We start from the raw sequence: 21,579 nt of genomic DNA on the forward strand, positions 1-21,579 counted from the left end.
GACTCCTTCAAGAATGTGCTCGAACGTGTTGTAAAAAGCTCTCAATGGGTCGGCGATAAAATGAAATGAACGCTTACAAACTTGCCGCTACTGCTTGCCGTTCCTGATGTTGCTACTATCGCTGATGCTGTTGCTGCCCCTGCTGTTACTGGTGTTGCTGTTGTTGCTCCTGGTGCTACTGCTGCTGTTGCTGTTGATGCTGGCCAAAGAGAAGATAAGAGGACGAAAAAAGAAAGGAAACGCGAGTGGACGTCAATGATGGAAAAGTTAATAAAAAGCTACCGAGAGAGGCATCTCGATCGATGCGTTAGCTGTCATAAACGATACGCTTCAGTGTGCTACCTACTCTTCTCCTCTTCGCTTCGATGCTCCTACTTAGGGCCTCGAGTTATACATTTAACGAGATATTTCCTCCTCGTCTAACGGCAGGAATACCACCTCGAGGTCGTTTTCTTTGAAAACATTGCGCCCACGCGATATCGGACATATATACATACATATACATACATATACATACATATATATACATATATTGTGTATATATATATATATATATACACAAATATATATATACATTTACATGTATACAAATCGTAAGTATGAATTAACGGATCGACGTTAATCTCTCGAAACGATTATTCTAAAGCCGTTTTTTTTCTTTTTCCCTTTTTTTTTTAACAATTTTGTTTGTTCCTTTTTCTTTTTCACACCGGCAAAGATTCACATACGCGTTGATCTCTTTTGACGAAGACTCTTCTTCTTTGGTATTTACTTCCATTCGAATCGAAAATGTTTGGAGTTAACCGTGACAGGCTGAAATTTAAGCAACATTGTACCTTTAATTCGGCCCATAATGCGACTTATTGAACGCACGCTCGAACGAACATACTCCGAACGTGTTTAGAAAGGCCGGAGCGTATCATGTTCTTGATTTAAATCACCCGTGAATGGGGATAACGATGTCGTATACGTATTTCAAATGGGCACGCAATTAAATTAGATCTCGTTTTCGAACATCTTTATGCAAGTCAAGTAAAGACCATGTGTATTCGTGTACGTGTGCACGTGCGCGTGTATTTGTGTGTCCATGTATTTATATATGTCTGTTTGATTTGAAAGTTTTCGAAGAAACATCTACTTACTTCTTTCTGATCCAATTTCATATTCTAATTTTATTCGGACGAGCTTTCGGATAACTTTTAAAATATCCTTACGACAGTCATAAATTTGTCCCTACGTTCTCTTCAGCAAGCTAAGTTAATTCATTAGTTAGTGAGTCGGTAGATATACCTGAGTATCCCGTCATTCACTCTTTTGACCCATTATTACTCGACCTTTCGATAGCTTACAGGAAAACATAGGAATAGATAGATAGATATGCGCAGATATAGATTGCTTTGACTCATGGAATACACTTGTCCATCGACGTTTCTCGAGAGATATCTGTCGCAATCACTTGGACCTAAATCAGCACGTTAATTTTCATTTTCTTTCATGTCCTACGATAAAATATTTTATATGAAGGTAAGAAAAGTGAACACATATCAAACATTTTAACGTCACGCATAGTAATAAAAAGAAGAAGCTCTCTTGATTTCTTTTTATCGTTCATATTCACATACACACCCGCATATACATATATATATGTATATATAGATCTTCCAAAGTATTCGAATATTTCATGATAATTATGTCGTAAACAAGAAACAAAAAAAAAAAAAAAATAAATAAGTAAAAGCAAAGAAGAACTGCTGCATTTCCTCTGAACATAATATTTCTTTTTTTCTTTTTCTTTTTTCGTTTTTTTTTTCTTTTTTTTTTATATTATTTTCGACGAAGGGCCCTCTGCATTCTCTCTTGCATACATCCATACATGTATATACATATCTACATGTGTATACGTCACAGAGAGCGTATCTCCGGGTTTCCACGTACGCGCAAGGCTTTCGAAATAAATCGATAAGATCTCGAGTTGGACACGTTTCAAATTAATGTCAATGCGTCGTGAACGCGTGCGTCCGCGAACAGAAGGAGTTTATTAATGCCTCTCGCCTTGTTGTTCACTCGACTTTTGCATCGTGATCGCGTCGTAGCGTTATCGCGTTTTCATGCAAAGCAGTAGCCGTTTTGTCTGCTTACTGGAAGGAGATGAGAGAGAAAGTTTGCGTTCCTACGAGATGTGACGAAACTCGACCGTGCTTTCTTCGCTTTTAACATTGGAAAGAAAGAAAGAGAGAGGGAGAGAGAGAGAGAAAGATATATATATACATATGTATAGAGAGAGAGAGAGAGAGAGAGAGAGAGAGAGAGAGAGAGAGAGAGAGAGAGAGACTAATATTTTCCTAAATCATCGTCGTAATAATAATTATACTCGTTACATTCAATTACATTGCACTCTTGGAACGATTCTCGTCTATCTTTAGAAAGGAAAAAAGGGGAAGAAAGAAAAAGAAAAGAAAAGAAAAGAAAAGAAAAGAAAAGAAAAGAAAAGAAAAGAAAAGAAAAGAAAGATAGGAAAAAGGAAAAAAGAAAAATAAAAGGATTGACATATTTCAAGAGTATTTTAAATCCAATTTTACTCGATAGAGACTTCTAGAGTTGGACGGGAACACACTCTCGTTAGATAGTTTGAGTAGAAGGGATAAGAGTGATTTATCGGTGATTCGAGAGCGCTCGCCAGAGTCGGAAAGTCGCGGTCTCATCCACGTAATCGATGAATAGCGCGAAATTCGAGTGAGCTATATCGACGCATAATTGGCACCTTGGAGAACTCAAGCCTTTCGAGCGTCGACTTTCTAACGTGCCGATCGAACGATGGTTATTTATGGGGCGCAATTAAATTAATTAATCGAGGCGAAGCGTGATAAGCGGACGAAATGGCCGTTAAGCTTGCGCAATCCTTTCGGTGAGGTTAATTGCGAAAATGGCATCTCGATGTAATATGGGTAAAGGTATAGACGATATAGTCGGCCGGCCTATCGTTTGCCACGCTTTTCTGATGGATCCATCGGCGAGAGTAAAGCGACTAATGGCATCGCTTTCGAACTAGGAATCGATCGATCGAATTAGAGGATTTGCGATGGCTTATAGATAGGAGAGAAAAGAGAAGAGAAGAGAAGAGAAGAGAAGAGGAGAAAAGAGAAGAGGAGAGGAGAAAAAAGGAGAGGAGAGGAAAGGAGAGGAAAATAAATGACGAAGAAAGGAGAGGCAGTGATCGATGGTACGACGCACCGTTCCGAAGCGTGCCCAGTTACCTTCTCACTTCATTATTCATTCGGCAGCTTCCAATTTGGAACGATTTTGATTTAGCAATCGTCGTCCATCGCAAGCGAGATGCTTTCGCGAGTTCTTGTTAACGATTGAGAACCTACGGGCTTCTTGATATACAAGATAATTCGCAACGGTGAGGATCGTTTTCTTGATCTATACCGATCGAACGAGCAAGCCTTCCGTTCGAAATAGAAATTACAGGTGTGTACGCTCGTAACGTCGGGTATATTACTCGTTAGAGTTAGTTTATTAACGTTATTGGTATCAATGTTTCGACACCGACAGAATCGTTTCCTTTCAATGCTAGATGATGAACGATTATTACGCGCGGTTAATCACGGTTGATTCTTTTAACTGAAACTTTCCGTCGTTATTATTAGCGACATGTAGGTATAACAATTCTTCTATGTGCAACACGTTTGATCGTAAAATTATTTCTTATCTGAGCCGAGAAATCAAAGTTTTCTCCTAGTACATGTATACATATACATATACGTATACATATACATATACATATACACATGTATATATATATATATACACACGCACGCACACGCTCATATACACAATAATTTATCGTTCCTCCATCAAGTTCTTATCCCTTTCAGTTCATCTCTTTAATATAAAAAAACAGAAATGAAATGGAAAAAGTTATTCCTTTTTTGCGTTTGATCCACCTCCACATTTCCTCCTCCTCCTCTTCCACCTTCTCAGAGAAATTGCGTTCGATCGGCATTCGTGGCACCCTGCAGAGCATTTCACACTCGCCGCCACTGGCGGTCGACCAGTGCACTCCTGACGCGTCCACCTTGCTCCGCAATTATCCAGAGCAGTTCTAAGGTAGCTCTGCGTGAGCAAGTGAGCTAGCTAGCTAGTGAGCTAGCTAGACAGTTAGGTAGCTAGCTAGCTAGCGAGCGAGTGAGCGCGTATCACCGATTTCTGTATCGCCTTCGCACTAAAACAGGTAGGTAGAGAGCCTAGAGAGCAGGTCACTTTCGCTGCTCGTACGAGAGCAGCGTTCCAGTGGTCGCGCACGCGTGCTCCTCCATTCATAAAGAGCTATGGAAGAGCGTATACACTCAGCTGTGGTGGCCATCCTACGCGCGAGCATGCAACCACGTGGACCCCGACTAGTCTCTCGTGTAATATTCTCTTAACTACCTCCCTCCCTAGATCGTTCATTCTCTCTCTCTCTCTCTTTTTTTTGTTTCATTTTCTCTTTTTCTTTTCTTTTCTTTTTCTTTCTTGTTTCTTTTTTATTTTTTATTTTTTATTTTTTATTGTCTTTTTTTCTTTTCTTTTTTTTTTTACTTCATTTTCATCAAGCACAATTAGTAAGACTTTTCCATCCTCGTTCTATGTATATTGTCCGGGACTTGATTATTGTCTATATATAACTTGACGATTTTTTCTTTTCTTTTCTTTTCCCTTCTCTCATTCTCGAGATATTCGTATAGATATATCTATTAATCTTGATGCATAAGACCTTACGGTATACACCGCATTGGTATACAAGTCACGCTTCCTTTATCACGTCCATCGTGTTCAAGAAGATAGAAAATAGATCGATTAAGATGGAAGAAAATTTTCACCGGAAGGAAAAGTGATTGCCTACAATAGCGATCTATATACTAACTTACTTACTTACTTAGGTCACTTAGTTTACTTATCGAGTAACGTATAGATCTATCTCGTTAAATCAGCTCGTTCGTTGTTCGTTAAATCACGAAGCTTTCGTAACCTTTCAATTAAGAGTCCAGAGTGCCGAGGAGTCGGATATAACCAACGATCTTAAAGTGGAAAGCCGTTTCGCGTAATAGTCAACACCATGGCAGGTCGCTAGCCACGTTTTGCTCGTCCTCCCTTACGATCCCTGATGATTTAGGATAGAGATCGATAAGTAGATTGCGACTTGGATGCCTCCAAGTCAGTTTTATCGGTCACCGAGGTATCACCCTTGACGATGAAACGAGCTGATGACGTACGATCGATCGATCGATCGATCTATCTATCTATCTATCTATCTATCTATCTACCTACCTATCTATCTATCTATCTATCTATCTATCTATCTATCTATCTATCTATCTATCTATCTATCTATCTATCTATCTATTTATTTATCGATCGGCTGGTCGTTCGCTCGCTCGCTTGGTCGTTCGATCGATCGGTCAATTGATCTAGATGGATAGATAGATAGTTCGATAATAGACCTTGAATTCTCCTCTGTTAGACTTCGTTTCGCTAGGTGGAATCATGTGTTCCTCTTTCTTGAACTCGACGAAAGCCCTCGTATTACTAACCACGTTCGTTAATGTCCATAAAACTCTTTAATTCAATCGCGAACAGGTCAACGAACGAAACTGGTAGAGTTTCTGGATTACCAATTGCGATTCGTGGAATTTCAAAAAGGGATAACGACGGCGTCTCGACCATTGACACATTTGATCTCGACGGCTCGATTAAATCACGTTTCAATCTATACGAAATTACTTTTTCAATAAATATTTATTTATCATTTATCGATGCTTATCGGCTCACGATTATATTTCGAAATTCGAACGAGGTATATTTTTTAAATCGTTGAATAATACTTGTATCTCTGCGTGTGTATGTTCAAAAAAAAAAAAAGAAAGAAAAAAATAAACAAAAGAAAAGAAAAGGAAAAAAGAAATGTGCCGCAACTTTAAAGAATTCGGTTCGTCGTCAATACCACGATGTATTCTCTACGTGCGACTCAATTAACGCGTTCCATCGGTCCATCGACGGACAGTCTCGGCGTCGATCGTGAAGAACGAGCGTACGTGCTTCACGGATGTCGGAGGACGATCGTACCATACAAACTTCTCGTTCTCGTGAGATTCGATATACAAGCTTGAAACTTCGTATAGATCAGCTACTCTTAAGAATGTTGCTATTTCTAAGTAGGAGATATGTTAATCGAACGAGATTCGTGACACTTTGTAGAATTTCTAATGCTTTCCATTCGACTTTCCTTTTCTTTCTAGTATTATATTCCTCTCTCTCTCTCTCTCTCCCTCTCTTTCTTTCTTTTTCTTCCTCTTTCTTCCCTCTCTTGAGGAATACACTTGACAAGATGAGCAAAGCTGTTACCTTTTATTTGTCGAAGAAATTTGAATGATTAAAGTTTTTCTTCTCTCTCTCTCTCTCTCTCTCTCTCTCTCTCTCTCTCTTTCGTAGTTCATCGACATTGTAACAACGTACTCGAGACACGAGGTCGATTCTAATCGTAGCACTTTTTCCGTTCAACCGGAATAGTAAAACTTTTATTATAGTTGAACTCGTGGTAATACTCAGCCTATACTTACTATACCTAGCGGAGAATTTGCGTTCGCGTAAGAGACCAAGAAAAAAAAAAGTTTACTCGTCCGAATGTACCGGGGTGTTCCTTGAATTCTTCATACGGATTAAGCCTCAGCATATGGACGATTTAAAGGGTGCATAGCCGTCGTGCACATGGAAATAAAAGTTTTATTTCTCATCGTGGTTCGTCGTACGAATGAACATATATATAGGTAGATACGTTGAGAATACATAACTATAATACACATGTGTACATATGTATAACTGCCGGACGTTACCGTATGGTAAAAGACAGAGAGAGAGAGAGAGAGAGAGAGAGAGAGAGAGAGAGAGAGAGAGAGAGAAAGAGGAAAAGAAATAGACGGAAAGATACTCACGTTGAGTTTTGGCGTTAGCTCGCATACTTTTCAACCTATATGGCACGTAGAATCGTAATGTAGGTGGACTCGTTTAGTATACAATTATCCACATTTTTCTTAACGCTTACGCCCAGCGTAACAGACAACGTGCTTTTGATACGAAAGTAACCGGCTCGATATCTCTATATACGTATGTATATCTATCTACGTATGCCGATACTTTGCGTAGAACCGTTCAGTTGTATTACGTATTGCAAGGGTTGCCGTTACGAGAAACGTGCTGTGAAAGTGCACTTTCAAAGTACGATGGCCATTTTTATTCGCACTCCACACACACACACACACACACACACGTGTATACACAGAAAGTTTAAGTTGCCACGTGGAGGTGGATGAAATAACATCTCGTCTAGTCTCTTAGATCGTTCGTTGAAGCGATTTATACATATATACATATTTGCTTCTCTCTTAGATTTTCTTACCTATTGAATCTAGTATTCTCAACGATTTCCTTTCGATCATAGAGATGAAAACCCAACGAGCGTCCTCCGCTTTCAACGAGAGACATAGAGAAGGAAGATGCCTAAGAGGAAGCGCTAGCAAGCATAGATTTACCGAATCTAATCCTTGACTCGCTTGCGTCTATCGATACGTTTGTATCGGTATTGCCGCTATTCTATCTTCTCTTTCTATCGTGAACGGGCAACCGAGTCTCGAAGCCACGCTCGACTCTATTTCCTTGGCTATTAGCGCTAATCGATTACAGCGTGACGGATCGAATGATTTAAATAAAGACCGGGTGCGTCATGGGCCCGGCCCGGTACACTCGACCGCGCCCCACTTTAGATAGAATGAGAAAGAGAGACAACATTATCTATGTTTCGTCTCATTATTTTGTCCGATCAGTCCGTCACGTGTTTTCTCTTTTTCTTTCTTTTTTTTTCATTTCTCGTTTCTCTCTCTCTCCCTCTCTCTCTCTTTTATGCCTCCTTCTCCTCTTTTTCTGCAATTTCTTTTCTGTTTTCCCTTTGTGATCTTCATAGAAACGATCATCTTATGTATTATGGAATCGATGAGTTCTAACAGGTAAACATTTTTACATGGCGTAATAGTAAATAAATGTATGTATGTATATGTATATATATATATATAAATTCGTTTCATTGAAAAAATACGATAATATTTCGATCATAAAAATATTGTCGCTAGTATCTTAACCGTACATACCTATATATCATTTTTTTTTTGTTATTTTTTTCGTTTCAGATGACCGAAGGACCAATATTCGAGCCAACATGCCAGTCGGATGCCAGTGAAGAAGAAGTGTCCTCTACCTGTAACTAATTAATATGTTACTTAGCTAGTTGAATTAGTAAGTGATATGTTTGATCTATATCTTCGCGGTGACTGTGGATGACACTGACGTGATAGGAATTTCTATCAACTGAAACGGCGCGAGTGAATTTCGTTTTTATTTTTCAATCCTCGTGTTTTCGGAGGGTGGAAAAAGGTAGAAAAAAAAGTTAATAAGAAAGAAATAAAAGAGATAATTACCATTCGATTTGCTCGCACCTCCGTCCTTTCTTCTTTGTTTTTTCCTCTCTTCACGCGTAAAGAAAGACAAACGGAGTGTTAATTTATCTTAGAATTCATTCAGCGAGAAGTATTCTTTCGCTTGCGGTTTATTCTCTCGTGATCTATCGATCTTTCGGGAGTGAAGTGAAACGGGACGTTCTTCAAAAGAGGAAAACGATCGGAAGTAGTAGAAAGGGAGCGAGTAGTAAACGGGCGAGTGCAGTGACTGACTTACATCGAGAACGCCAACCTGCAATCAAGGTTCATGGTTTTCATGGTGAGTGATCTTGATTCTATAAGCTGTCATTTTGTTTCTAAGCAATGATCTAATCTTCTTCTTCTTTTATTTCTTCTACTTCTACTTAGTTCGTATCGCTTTGAATTTTTATTTATTTTAAATTAAATTTTTTCTTATTCGATAATGAATAAAATAACGTTCGAAATTCCATTTTATCTCATGGAAATTATTAACTCGTAATTATATGTATACATATAGGTAGATTTAATGTAGGTACATAAAAGAAATCGAGAATAGCACTCACAGGAGGTATCGAATCATTAATGCGATTCCTCGCTTTGGGAATAAACAAGCGCTTGATCTTGGAACATTTGAATCGAGCGTGCTTATCGAAGTGCACTTATGTTTACGCACGGGCAAACGTGCGATTTGCATAATTTCGGTGCCGCCTGCTTCCCATGGCCACACGAGTTTATCTTTATATTCGTGCGTATCGCGTGACATCGAGTCTCGTATACGAGTTTCTGTAAACGAATCGAGTCGTCAAATATCGCTGCTTTTCAAGACTACCGGATAAGAAGTAGATATTTATTGGATAATTTATTTCCCTTCAAATTATCCTTGATACGTTACTGAGAGACTAATTATCAGTTATAATTGATTTCTTTAATTGGGAAAAGCATTAAGCTTTTTTGCTTTCTTTTTTTTTTTTCTTTTCCTTTTTATACCTACGTATACGGAATATCTCGAGTAAGGAAAAAGAAAAGAGAAACGTACGAAAAGGCGAAAGAAAGGAAAAAGAGAGAAAGAAAGAAAGATGGAGAGAGAGAGAGAGAGAGAGAGAGAGAGAAGCATAAAAGAGGGGAGAGCCAGCATAAGGTTACGGGTCAGCCATGGAGAAGCATTAATAATCGTTTACAATCTTTAAGGTAGGGTGTGGCGAGTACGTTAACCCCTTCTTCTCTGCTTCTTTTTCCATCTTCTCTCTCCTCCCCTCTTCTCTCTCTTTTTCTCTCTCTCCCCTTGTATTCGTCGAAGGTACATCGTACCGTCTCGAAATAAGAGCAAAAAGTATGTTCTTGCTTCGGACTTTAAAGGAGTTGGTCGCGTATATCACGAAAAAATAACTTCACTATAGTCATCGAAATTGTTCACGGTCGAACGTAACTGTTCGAATTTGATTGGTATCGATGGGTACCGGCTATTATGATAATAGTAAATTTTCAAATAATTCATGCATAATATAATGCATCTCTGATTTTACAGATAAATCCGTTTATGCTCAATGCTCATTCAATCGAAAGAGTCGAGTGCAAAGGGTTAATAATCAAAATTTAATAATGATAGAGAGGATAATTCAAAGAGTCGAAGAGAGTCTGCTGGTTCGACCGATCGAAGTCTACTAAACTCTCTCTCTCTCTCTCTCTCTCTCTCTCTCTCTCTCTCCCCTCTATCTCTCTCGCCTCATCGATTTCCTTACTCCTGTTTATCTCGATAGTTTACGCGCGTAATCGCTGTACTACTACTAGTAATAGGAAGATCTCGGGCTATCGTTTGACGCGCAAAATCAATTTACGAGACGGTCGGCTCGTTTACTCATAGCGCATCCATGTTTCGGAAGTGCGATATATTGATTAAAAATAAGAAATTAACGCTAGATAAAACGAGAGAGAGAGAGAGAGAGAGAGAGATAGAGAGAGAAAGGAAACCAGATAAACCGGTATTACTAAGATCAACCAAACGAATTTCTCGTACATGTGGTGGTGACTTGACCCTTCCTCGAATAAACTTCCCTTTGGTAGGAAATATTCGAGTACTTAGGTAATCCACAAATTCGATTTGATTCCATTTTATCCAATATCTAAGCGTATATAATTTGCATAGCCAAGAAGTTGGGGCTTGAAATAAAAAAGAAAACAAAACAAACAAAATAACAATAATAATAATAATAATGGAACAAAAAATACATTCGAAAATAATGCGGATACATTATTATCGAACATGCATTATTTTTACATCATTGCATCGTATTAAAGATACGACAAAGATACGAGATAAAAGATCTTCTTTCTCTTTCTTCCTTTCTTTTTTTTTATTTTCATTTTTATTTTTTTTTCCTTTCTTTTTCTTTTTTTTTATTACTTTCCCGTTGAACCTCTCAACAAGTTTGAAACGGCGAATTTCGGGGGATTAAAAGATGAGGGTCTTAAAAATTCCAAATCCAGTCTTCCACGGGGATTAATACGGATGATCGAAGGACATCTATCACTGTCTCGAGATACCCAAGATCTTCCTCCTTTTTAACACTTAAAACAAAGCGAGAAACAGGTTCGAAAAGGTGCGCCAGGTAAAACAATCTACCAGAAGATATCTCTTTCATTCATTCAAGAAGGCTGTTAAGAGGTCAAAGAGCGTCCTTCGTCCGACGATACGCGTGCTGAATCAAAGAATTCGACGCGGTAAACGATAAGATACTTTCTCTCTCTCTCTTTCTCTCTCTCTACCTCTTATTTTTTTTTACGCTTCACTATCTTCGTCCTCGGGTTATTAACAACGGTGATAAATTGTAATGCAGAGGCACGCGGGTGCGGCCTTCTCTCGTGGCTAGTGCGACGAATCGGCGATTTGGAGGAAAAAAAGTCCCTTCGGGGAACCCGTTCTTCTTCTTTCTCTTTCTCTCTCTCTCTCTCTCTCTCCCTCTCTCTCTCTCTTACTTTCACTCTCTCTTTCTCTCTTACTCCCATCTTTTTTCTTTCTTTCGCGTGTGCTACCTTCTCCGTGAAAATCGGTCGTCGGCCCTTCGCCCTGTGTCCTCTTCATCGCTCTCTTGCACAGTCATCGTCTTACCTCTCTTTTCTCTCTCTCTCTCTCTCTCTCTCTCTCTCTCCCCTTTTTTTCCTCTTTCTTTTTCTCTCTACCTACCTTCCTTCTTGAGCAGCCATCGACACCACCTGCGGCGACGAAATCAACGTGTTTACCGTACGGCCGAATTTAATGGAGAATCCTCTCCTCGATATCATCCTTTCGTCATTTTCTTCCTTAATCTATCGTATTTCATTCTAATTAGTTTATAATCCCATTTCTTCGATCTAATATCATTGAGATAACTGAACCGTTAATTATCTTTCATTTAAATTCGTTTAAAAAAGTATTGAAGGATATATCCTATATGAAATTCGCACGTTCGTTAATGCAAATTTAATTGAAATATTTATTCCGTACTTATTCGGGCATATACAAAGGCAAGTATCGTTATCTAATGATTGTGTACATTCGTGTTATCGTTTATCGCGGCCCAGTTAAGACCTCTCTGATATCTTCTGTCGTACGTTAAATCGTTTTAGTCGACTATAAGATATGTATTGCATAAAAGCCACGCGCAGCTAATTGCTACTGGTGGTGCAGCTCGTTTCGCGACACAGGTGTAACGATCCAAAGGAATATCACGTGATATTATTTCACACGCATTGTCTCTTAGATGTCGTTCTTCTTTCTTACTTCGTATTTGTGGCTTCTTTTTTATCTTATCTCGTTTCTCTCTCTTTCTCTTTCTTTTTCTTCTTTCCCCCATTTTATTTCATTTGGAATTTCTTCCTAACCCACAGCTGGGGGATAAGAAGCGTCTGGCTAAAATCCGATTAAATAGATTCTTACTGACTTGAAATTCGATCCAATAATAGAGTTAACAAAGTTCGGATAGAAATAACTTCCCGCTCGTTTAAGGAATAATTCATCGAAGGAAGAGGCAAATTTAATTTATGAAGAATTCGTACGTATTCCTATAGTCGTCGTCGTCGTCGTCGTTATTTCGTAAGGTACTTACCTCGTCGGGTAGCATTCGGAAAAATCGATAAGGCAATGCGGGTAAAAGAACAATTTCTTTTTAACCTTCTTACGGATATCTGCAATTTTGCATTGTATCCTGCAAAGATAACGCATCGTAAAATCGTGGATTTGACAATGCTCGTTAAAAATTGATTTTTCTTCACTTAGTAATATGGTTAATGTTTCAACGAATTTGGTTCTCTCTCTCTCTCTCTCTGACGCGGGAAATAATTCGTGCAGGTGTCACTTCAAGTCGATTTCCTTTGGAGTCGTATCAAACAGAAGTACGTAAGTACGTGTGTACGTATATATATATATATATATGTATATATTCACGGTACTCTTTCTCTTCCCTGGTCTCTCTACGCGAATCTTTTATTAGCATTAATGTAATTCGATAATAAGTTATATTTAATAACGCCAAAGACTACGTACGTTCTTCAAAATTTACATTGGAACTTTGCTACGTCGTGGCGTAACGTTTACGGTTCTGAAAGACATTTAGCCGAAGTCGCGCGCTGTTGGATACTAAGTATCGCTCGATTATATCTCGCCCGTAAAACGTCGTAGGGACATTAATTTATTTTATATTCGCACTGGGGTCGCGTATGCACGTCGAATATCATTTCTTTCTTCCTTTCCTTCTTCTTCTACTTCTCCTTCTACTTCTCCATCTACCTCTCCTTACTCTTTCCTTCCTTTCTCCTTATTCTTCGTATCTTTCTCTCTTTCTTCTTCCTGCAACGAGCCGACGTTTATAGTTCTCTACGTGCCAACCGCGAGAAATCGTTATTCGCAATAAATTTTTGTCACACTAACGGAGAGGATCCGGTTGACAAGCACAAAGATCGATTCGACTTGTTAATACGATTCGTTTTACGGCTTTCTCAAGATTTCCTTTTTCAAAAGACATTCATATCCGCCTTTAAATTCCAATTTCCATTTGATCCTAGTGATCCAACCAACGGAGTTTATTGAGGGGAAGAAAAAAAAAAAAGAGAAAAACGAACAAGAAAAAGAAAAAAATTATACGTATCTCTGATAATTGGCATCTTTTCGATGCGAGGTCAACAAGCATTGTATCATCTTCATCAAGAAAAAGAAAGTTCGTTCGTTCGTTCGTTCGTTCGTTCGTTCGTTCGAGCAAACGGAAGCTATGCAAAGGCTTCGATATTTTTAGAACTACTTTCGCGAGATGAGATTTGCTCTCGTTATTTCTTTTTCTTTCTTTTTTTCTTTCTTTCTTCCCTTTTCAGTTTTCTCGCGGAAGTCGAAGATACAGGAAGGAGCCAAAAGTCTCGTCAATTCGTGTACTTTAAGGCCAGACTCCGTTTAAACGTGTCTTTGATCCAAGCGATGTATTTCGAGAGGACGGGTGACAGGCTACGGCCTGTATGCGTTTTATTTAAAGACCTGACACGCCTTAGTTATTGCGCAACGGCTGCGAATCTGCACGTAGCTAACGTTTTAACGTCTAAAGCAAAAGCTTTGTTTTCTCTTACTTGCATGCCTTCCCTATAACACGAAAACTAATCTTCGTCCGAAACGAGAGAGGATTGCCGCCATGATTTTCTTGCAATATAAAGAGTATGATCGATTAACGATCGTTCGCATAACAGAGGCGTGTCACGGGTATATGGACAACTGCTATACGGTCGTTAATAATCGAAGGAAATGCTTTTTTTCTTAACGCACGGTATCAATACACTCGTGCCTCGACTACGGTAATGGACTACAAAATTGTCAGCGTATCGGTAACAGCACTCCTGCAATGAGTAATAAGATTTTATCTTCGATAATATATAGCTCGATCTCGCTGTGTTCTCGTTACTGAATACATGAGCTGTCTCTGTCTTCTTTATCTCTCTTGTACGCTCTTTCTTTCTTCCTTCCTTTCTTTCTTCCTTTCTTTCTTTCTCTTTTATTATTTTTTTTTTTTTTTTTTACAAAAAGACATTGCAAAAAAAAAAGAAAAAGAAAAAAGGAATGAGAAAAAAATAACAACAACAACAATGATAATAATAATAAATAAAAGACAATTCTCTTTTCTTATTGATTATCATTGCGATATAATAACGGTTCCCTTCCTGTTACGTCCAACTCGATGTCTTTAATAATTTAACCATCGGAAGTTAATAAATCTAATCACAAGTGAATTATTTATATATATATATATATATATATATATCTGTGTAATAATGAATATTTAAAAATTAGATCGGTAATAATCTTTTGTTAACATTTTTCTCTGATCGCATTGGCGGACTCATTATCGTCAAATCTTAACGGCTTCGTTTTCAATTACTTTTTGACGACTAGAGATGAATTGGAAGGCGTGTATATGGAGAAGGGTAATGGTGGTGTTAAGAGAAAAAAAAAATATCTCGAATAAAACCGTGAAATCATGCACATCCTCGTATAATAAAATATAAACAAGTATAAAATGGGGGCTCGAGAGAACAGTTTCAGTTTCAATTTCATGCGGGAGTTCTACCGTCTATAATTCACCGACGTAACGACGGAATTGCAAAGTACTTTCTAAGAAACGTGTTATCGACGTATACATATACATAAGACATACGTAACGCCACGAGGTACGTCCTGTTGCGAGGAAGAAACGATATTTCAAAGGTTGACAAAGTAGCTGTGTTCTCTTTACGAATAGAAACGCAATAAAAGTACAACGATGGAAATGTATTTCTTTTTTTTTTCCCCTCTTTCTTTCTTCCTATCTTTCTATCGTTTCTTTTTCTTCAAACGAAAACATTTTCTTTTTCCACGAAGGAACATTGTTGAAAGCGACAAAGAAGGCATTTCGTTTCTCCCGGGGAAGCTGAACGATCGTTTTATAATTCTTTTTCAAACGCCCACACCGCCTCCCGAACAAAACGCGGCCCTTTTAATTTACGAATCGTTAACGTCACGCAGAACGACGTAAAAGTCGTGCCCGGCCCAGGAAGGTTTTAAACTTGCTACGTAAATTCGGTCGGCGTTAAGGAGGTGCGAATTTGTTTAAATCGACCCGGCTCCGTTCAGCGAGATTCACCACCACGATTCTTTTCTTCCCTTTTCTTTCCCCCCTCCCTACTCCCCGTCCCTTCTTTTTTCTTTCCTTGTCACCTCGAGATAATGCGATGAAACATCTCCCTTTTTCGTCTTTGTCCTTTCACCGACCTTCCATCGATTTTTCAAGATCTCCACGACCTTTCGTTTCGTACGCTCGTACGAAGAGAAATTAAATTCGAGTCGATTTCAAGAAAAAAGAAAAAAAAAAAAAGAACTATCATCAAAAATTTCCTTTCATTCTCATCAACCTTATGCGCCTGAATTTCGCGCCAGGTTTGAAAGACTCGTTTTTTATGAAACCCCACTCGAGTCGGCGAGGCTGAGTCACTCTCAGATGCTCCTACCTAGTTTTCTCGCTTCGTAAGTGCCGACATTACCAAGGTGGATATCGCTAATAAATAACAAGATGCAACATATTCACACAGCTCACTTCCTCGTAAAGGCAAACGAGCGTTAAAACATGTACCTTCGTTTCATTGTAATAACGTGGTCCAACGAATCGCCGGATTATCCTCATCATTGCCACACTGTTTGCCATCTTCTCCTGTTTCTTCTCTTTTAGTATCTATTAATTTGTTATTCATTGTACATTCTAATAAACGGCAGAGAGAGAGAGAGAGAGAGAGAGAGAGAGAGAAAGGGAGATCAAAGTTGAATCGCAACTTGAACGTTCTTGGATTATCTCATAAGAATTATATCCGAAGGGAATTTCGAAATAATCAAAGTAATAATCGATTGATCGATTCGATAATGATCCTAAATTTAAAAGAAACCGATCGACCGTCTCGAATTACTCGCCATACGTTCGAAGGATTCCAATTAAGTAAAGTTAAAGAAAGAAAAAAAAAAAGAAAAAGAAGAATCGAAGGGAATCGTTGAAAGATAAAATCGAGGACAGATCGGATTCATTTATCGATCGAGAAAAGAGATAAAAAAAAAAAGAAAAAAAGAAATATTTCGTTACGGTTTTCGACACTTTCGAGTTTATTCAGCTTTCACTCGATTCCTTGAAAAAAATTTCTTTCCTCGATCGTCCTCTGAAAATCACAAAGTATTCCCATAGATTTCACTCGTTTCGTAAAGAAAACGAAGAAAAAGAAAACAAAGGAATGAAATGAAATAAAAATAAGAAAGAAATGAAAAGAAAGAGAAAATAAGGAATCTTTGCGTTTGAACTATTTCTTCATTCAATTTTCATAATATATTCATTGAAATAAATAGATAAAAGCGGTAGAAATATAGATGTTATTATCACGTGACTACTCTTCCCCTTCGTAGGCAACATTGTTATGATCTTTTCTCTTCAAGGACGACCAATTAGCTTCAAGGATTTATCTGTAAACTCCTCCCGCTCGACGTATGAACCTTACGTATGTACATACGTACATTCGTCTTGTTGAAACTTCAAGGTTATTCAAATGTAATCAATTTAATACTTCGTAGTTAATCTTACATAGTACGTTTTAGACCTTTATCACGTTCAAACCGTGTATCAGAGAGTTCTCTCACGTTATTCTTTCGTGATTTTAACAAGGCATTTACGTTTTACGCATAACAAATCGAAACGGAAGGCATCTTGATATCTACCACCTGATATTCTTTCATGTGTTCCCTCGTGATTAAACGTGTTGCCACCTTAATAGAATCATTTTTCTTGGTAAGGTTAGTGTTTATATTACCGTCGAATATCTGCGATAAACAAGGCGCTCACGGGACCACTGGCTCGTAAAACCATAGCCAAACCCTTCCTCTCCTCTCACTTTCTCTTCTCTTTACTTCTCTTCTCTTTTCTTCTCTTATTTCTCTCTTTCCTTTGCTACACCTATTTCCTACTTCAAGTTAAAACCTGTTCACGCCTGGTACCAAGCTTAATACCCTTCCATAGATACTTTGTTCCTTCGATACTTGCGTGTGCAAGTCGATTCTTCGAGCTTATCGACTATACCGCTCGTAAACGGTACGCTTTCGATAGCATTTGGATGTCCAGAGAAAAGAGAAGGAGAAGGAAAATAAACGAATAGAAGGGCGTTCCTCTTGCATTCTTCCTAACGCACATTCGTTATATATATATATAGTAAGTTTATAAAGTTTTCGTGAATAATTGTATTTTTATTATTGTCACAGAGATTTGAATTTTTTTCCTTTCTTTTCTTTTCCTTTTCTTCTTCTTTCGAATATTTTTGAGATTTCGTTAATCCAAGCACGTCTCGAAACAAAACGATCAGCGAATTAATCTATTAATTATCCTCGAAGATATAACAGATTAATAGATATTTTTTTGAATTTCATATGAAATCAGGCATATGCCAAAGTGAAATGATCAATGAAATTTTTATTAAATAATTATTTCTTTCGTATATTGATCGTTGTTATTAATATTACGATGAATTTTTCTTCAGATTTTGTTTTCTTCAGAGCAGCCATCGAAATGAAAGAAAACAACACGTTAGATTAACGCGTTAGTTGATACGCTATACATTTTCTACAAACACGATCTATCCCTTTTCACGTTATTGCCGATAGATGCGTTGTCAGTTTGAGATCCGGAAATACCATTTTCGCGTGTACGTTTATTCGAGGATTGCTTTGAGAATTTGACTCGTCTTGTTTCCTTTCATCGGCAACAAATCGACGATATTTCTCACATCAACAACTAATCTGTCAATACCCTTTTAGTTCCAACATGGGCTTATACGTGCGTATGTGCGTTTAAAAATGGATTAGAAAAATATTCGAACGAACGAATGAAATTCGTCTTGCTCGTAAGTTGTTGAAAAAGGAAATATAATTTCTTTTCGTAATTCTCAATGGTCTCCCAGAAGTCGAGAATAAAACGATCGAACGTTAGTTGTAAGATCGTCGTAATCGTCGTAATCGTCGTCGTCGCCGCCGCCGTCGTCGTCGTCGTCGTTCACTCGATAGGGACTTTCTCGTTGTCTGTCAACCGCGTGTCACGAGAATATCTCGGGCGTGTTTCTACGGGGATAAAATGTGTACTCCTTTTTCTGACATTCGTGCTTTTGCTAGAGAACGCAGCGAGACTTTAAACGGCACGTAGCTTCACCGATATGGTTCTCTTGACCGATCGGATATTTATCTGCTGTCCTGTCGTCGAGAAGTTGTGTATACCTACACACACACACACACACGCACACTCACGCATATCTTAACAAACTTGAGTTCTTTTACAAGTGGAAAAAGGAAATAACGTAAAAAGGGACGAGTGATAAGTATTGAAAAGCGTTTCGCAAGATCGAGAAAATTTCGTATCTTAATTTACACAAATGACACCGATCTTTGAGGATGCAATAGAAGAGAGAAGGAGGATCGAGAAAAGAGAAGGAGAAAGGAACAACGACAACAATAACAACAACAACAACAACAACGAGCAAGCGAACGAGCGGTCGATCGACCGTAAGAAAACGATTTTATCGAGTCTGTCATCGTACGTCATTGCCCACTGCGAAACAACGTTCAGAGAAAAGCACATCGTGTAAATTCAAGCGCCGATTCTCACCGAGCTCTCTCGTCCACCGTATATATCTCGGTGGACAGCGTTGAACGTTGACATTATCTCGTTTATGTACTTGACGATTATTGCACGCCGTTTCGAATGCCACGTATTAAATCTACCGCTGCGATAGTGCAGCCGTAAGAATTACGAACGAGCGGGTATGCGTTCCGAGCGTAATAATTAACACGAACGGGCGGGGGCTGGAAGGGAAAAAAAAAGACAGATAGATAGAGGGAGAGAGAGAGAAAGCTTGGAAAAAGAAAAGCCAAAGTTGTTCTTTACCTCAAGGTCGAATAATCGCATCGTAGATCTCCGTTTCGATTTTTATTATCGAACTTTTTAAAGTTCGAACGTTCTATGTTAAAGAAAAATAAAGAAACAAAGAGAGAGAGAGAGAGAGAGAGAGAGACAGAGGGAGAAAGAGAGCTTTCCTCGAGAACCAGCTGTCGCGTTGTTGTTCTCCCGACAAGACACGATCGTTATCGCGGAAAAGGCAATGAAAGATCGAGCGTAAAGAATGCAACACAACGTGCACTGCCGGTCTACTACCGTTATATTATAAAATCCGTTATTTTGCGGAATAACTACTTAGGATTTACAATAACGGCTCTCCACGCTCGATGTGTGAAATAAAGAGGAAGAGACTCGCGTTAAGGCCTATTCTAAGATCGGACGTCGACTAACGGTTGAGGATGAAGCTTGCCTAAGTCTTGGATGAGTCAAAGTTATCTATCTCCTATATGTGTCTTTTCATATGTTCATGAACGACCAAGACGACGAAGACGACGATGAAAAAGACAACGACGACGACGTTTACGACGACGACGACGACGACGACGACGAAGACGATGTTAGGACATTCATATGTTCGTATTCTACAAGTGTCGAAGCTAAAGTCGATAGTTGAATGATTCATCGTAATCGCCGATATTAAAAGTGATTACCGGTTAGATCTTCAAAGGATCGTGGCCTCTTCGGTGTCTAATAAGCTAGCTCGTGCATGCATATATACATACATCGGTAAAAGGTAAAAGGGAGAAAGGTTCATGGGGGTCTTGAGATGCATCGCTCGCTCTTTGTGCAAGGAGGGAGGACAAAAAGGAAGAAAACAGGAAAAAAAAAGAAGGAAAAAAAAGAAGGTACATAGGGATACGTAAAACCGGTTATACCACCAAAACCGGAAAGATTTCTTCCGTACACTGTCGCCCAAAACGGACAAATGGGACGAGGTAGTTCAGCCACTGTTACACGAATAAAAGAAAAAACTCGCGAAAATCGCAGGCTCTGTTGAATAAACGATGCACCGCCATCGACTATGCCGTCGAGGAATCTTACCCCCTTCTTTATTTCTCTTCTTTCCTTCCTTCCTTCCTTCCTTCCTTCCTTCCTTCCTCCCTTCCTTCCTTCCTTCCTTTCTTTCTTCAATGTGACGCGCGTGTTTGTTTCTCTTTTATTTCTGCTTTTTTCTTTCCCTTTTTTTCTCTTTTCTTTTCTTTTTTTTATTTCTTCCGTCAACTACTTAAGTAAGTAAGTACATACGTGCCTTGATTTTCTTCGGAAGATCAAGTCGATTTGACTAAAGGGAATCGATCGATCGATCGATCGATCGATCGTCTTCTATTTTTTCACTTTTCGAGACTTACGACATATGAAAGATTCTCCATCGATCGTTGGGATCGTGGATCGATTATTTAATATTTTTTTTTTTCTTTTATATATATATATATATATATATATATATATATATATATATGAGAAAGTTGCTTTTGGGAAAAAAAAGGCAAGAAAAAAATGAAAAAGAAAAAAAATAAAAGAAAGAAAAGAAACCACCCAAGCGCGATCGTTAATCGAACGGTCATTTTTGTTAATGAATCTCTACTCTGGAATAAGACGGTAAATGAGTTATCGTTCGATCATGCAATCAGTTATTAAACTCCGAAATGATCGGCTCGATCGGATGAAGAAAGATTTCTTACGAAGTAGCGACGAAAGGAAGGTGGACAAGTTTAATATATCGGACAAATCATTTTATCGATGATTTATCGATATTTTCGGCTTAGTTAATTGAACAACCGATATCGAGTTTCATTCGGTTATCTCAGTAAGGTCTAAGTGAACTTTATAAAACAGTTCGATAGTTCGAAACGGAAAAAAGAAAAAGAAGAGAGAGAGAGAGAGAGAGAAAATCATCATTTCGAAAACATAAGACCTATTTCAATTAACTCTCGGAAGACATTAAAAAATATTGTTAAGAAATCAAACGAAGGAATGCAATGTCGAGCACATCCGACACAAGTGATAGATGTTCGAGAAAATACACATGCTTTGCCTCTGTGTTGATTTTCCTTCTTTCTCTTTCTCTCTCAGAAGTTCTCGTATAAGCGACTAACAGGTGCAGCGATCTTCTT

General features: G+C 38.5%; 1 protein-coding gene across 3 annotated transcripts in view; it reads left to right on the forward strand.

Moving 5' to 3' along the window:
• The window catches only part of LOC118442358 (uncharacterized), a 249,162-nt gene that overhangs the window by 6,580 nt on the left and 221,003 nt on the right, over positions 1 to 21,579 (forward strand). For all 3 annotated transcript variants that reach the window (XM_085661918.1, XM_035867867.2, XM_035867869.2), the window contains exon 2: positions 8,220 to 8,805. Coding sequence is in view for 2 of the 3 variants with exons in the window: in XM_035867867.2 (XP_035723760.1) it covers positions 8,794 to 8,805 (12 nt within the window). In the remaining variant the exon portion in view is untranslated. The remainder of the gene's footprint in view (positions 1 to 8,219; positions 8,806 to 21,579) is intronic.

This window comes from Vespa mandarinia, chromosome 16 (assembly GCF_050613455.1).
Source record: "Vespa mandarinia isolate Hongniang chromosome 16, ASM5061345v1, whole genome shotgun sequence".
NCBI lineage: Eukaryota > Metazoa > Arthropoda > Insecta > Hymenoptera > Vespidae > Vespa > Vespa mandarinia.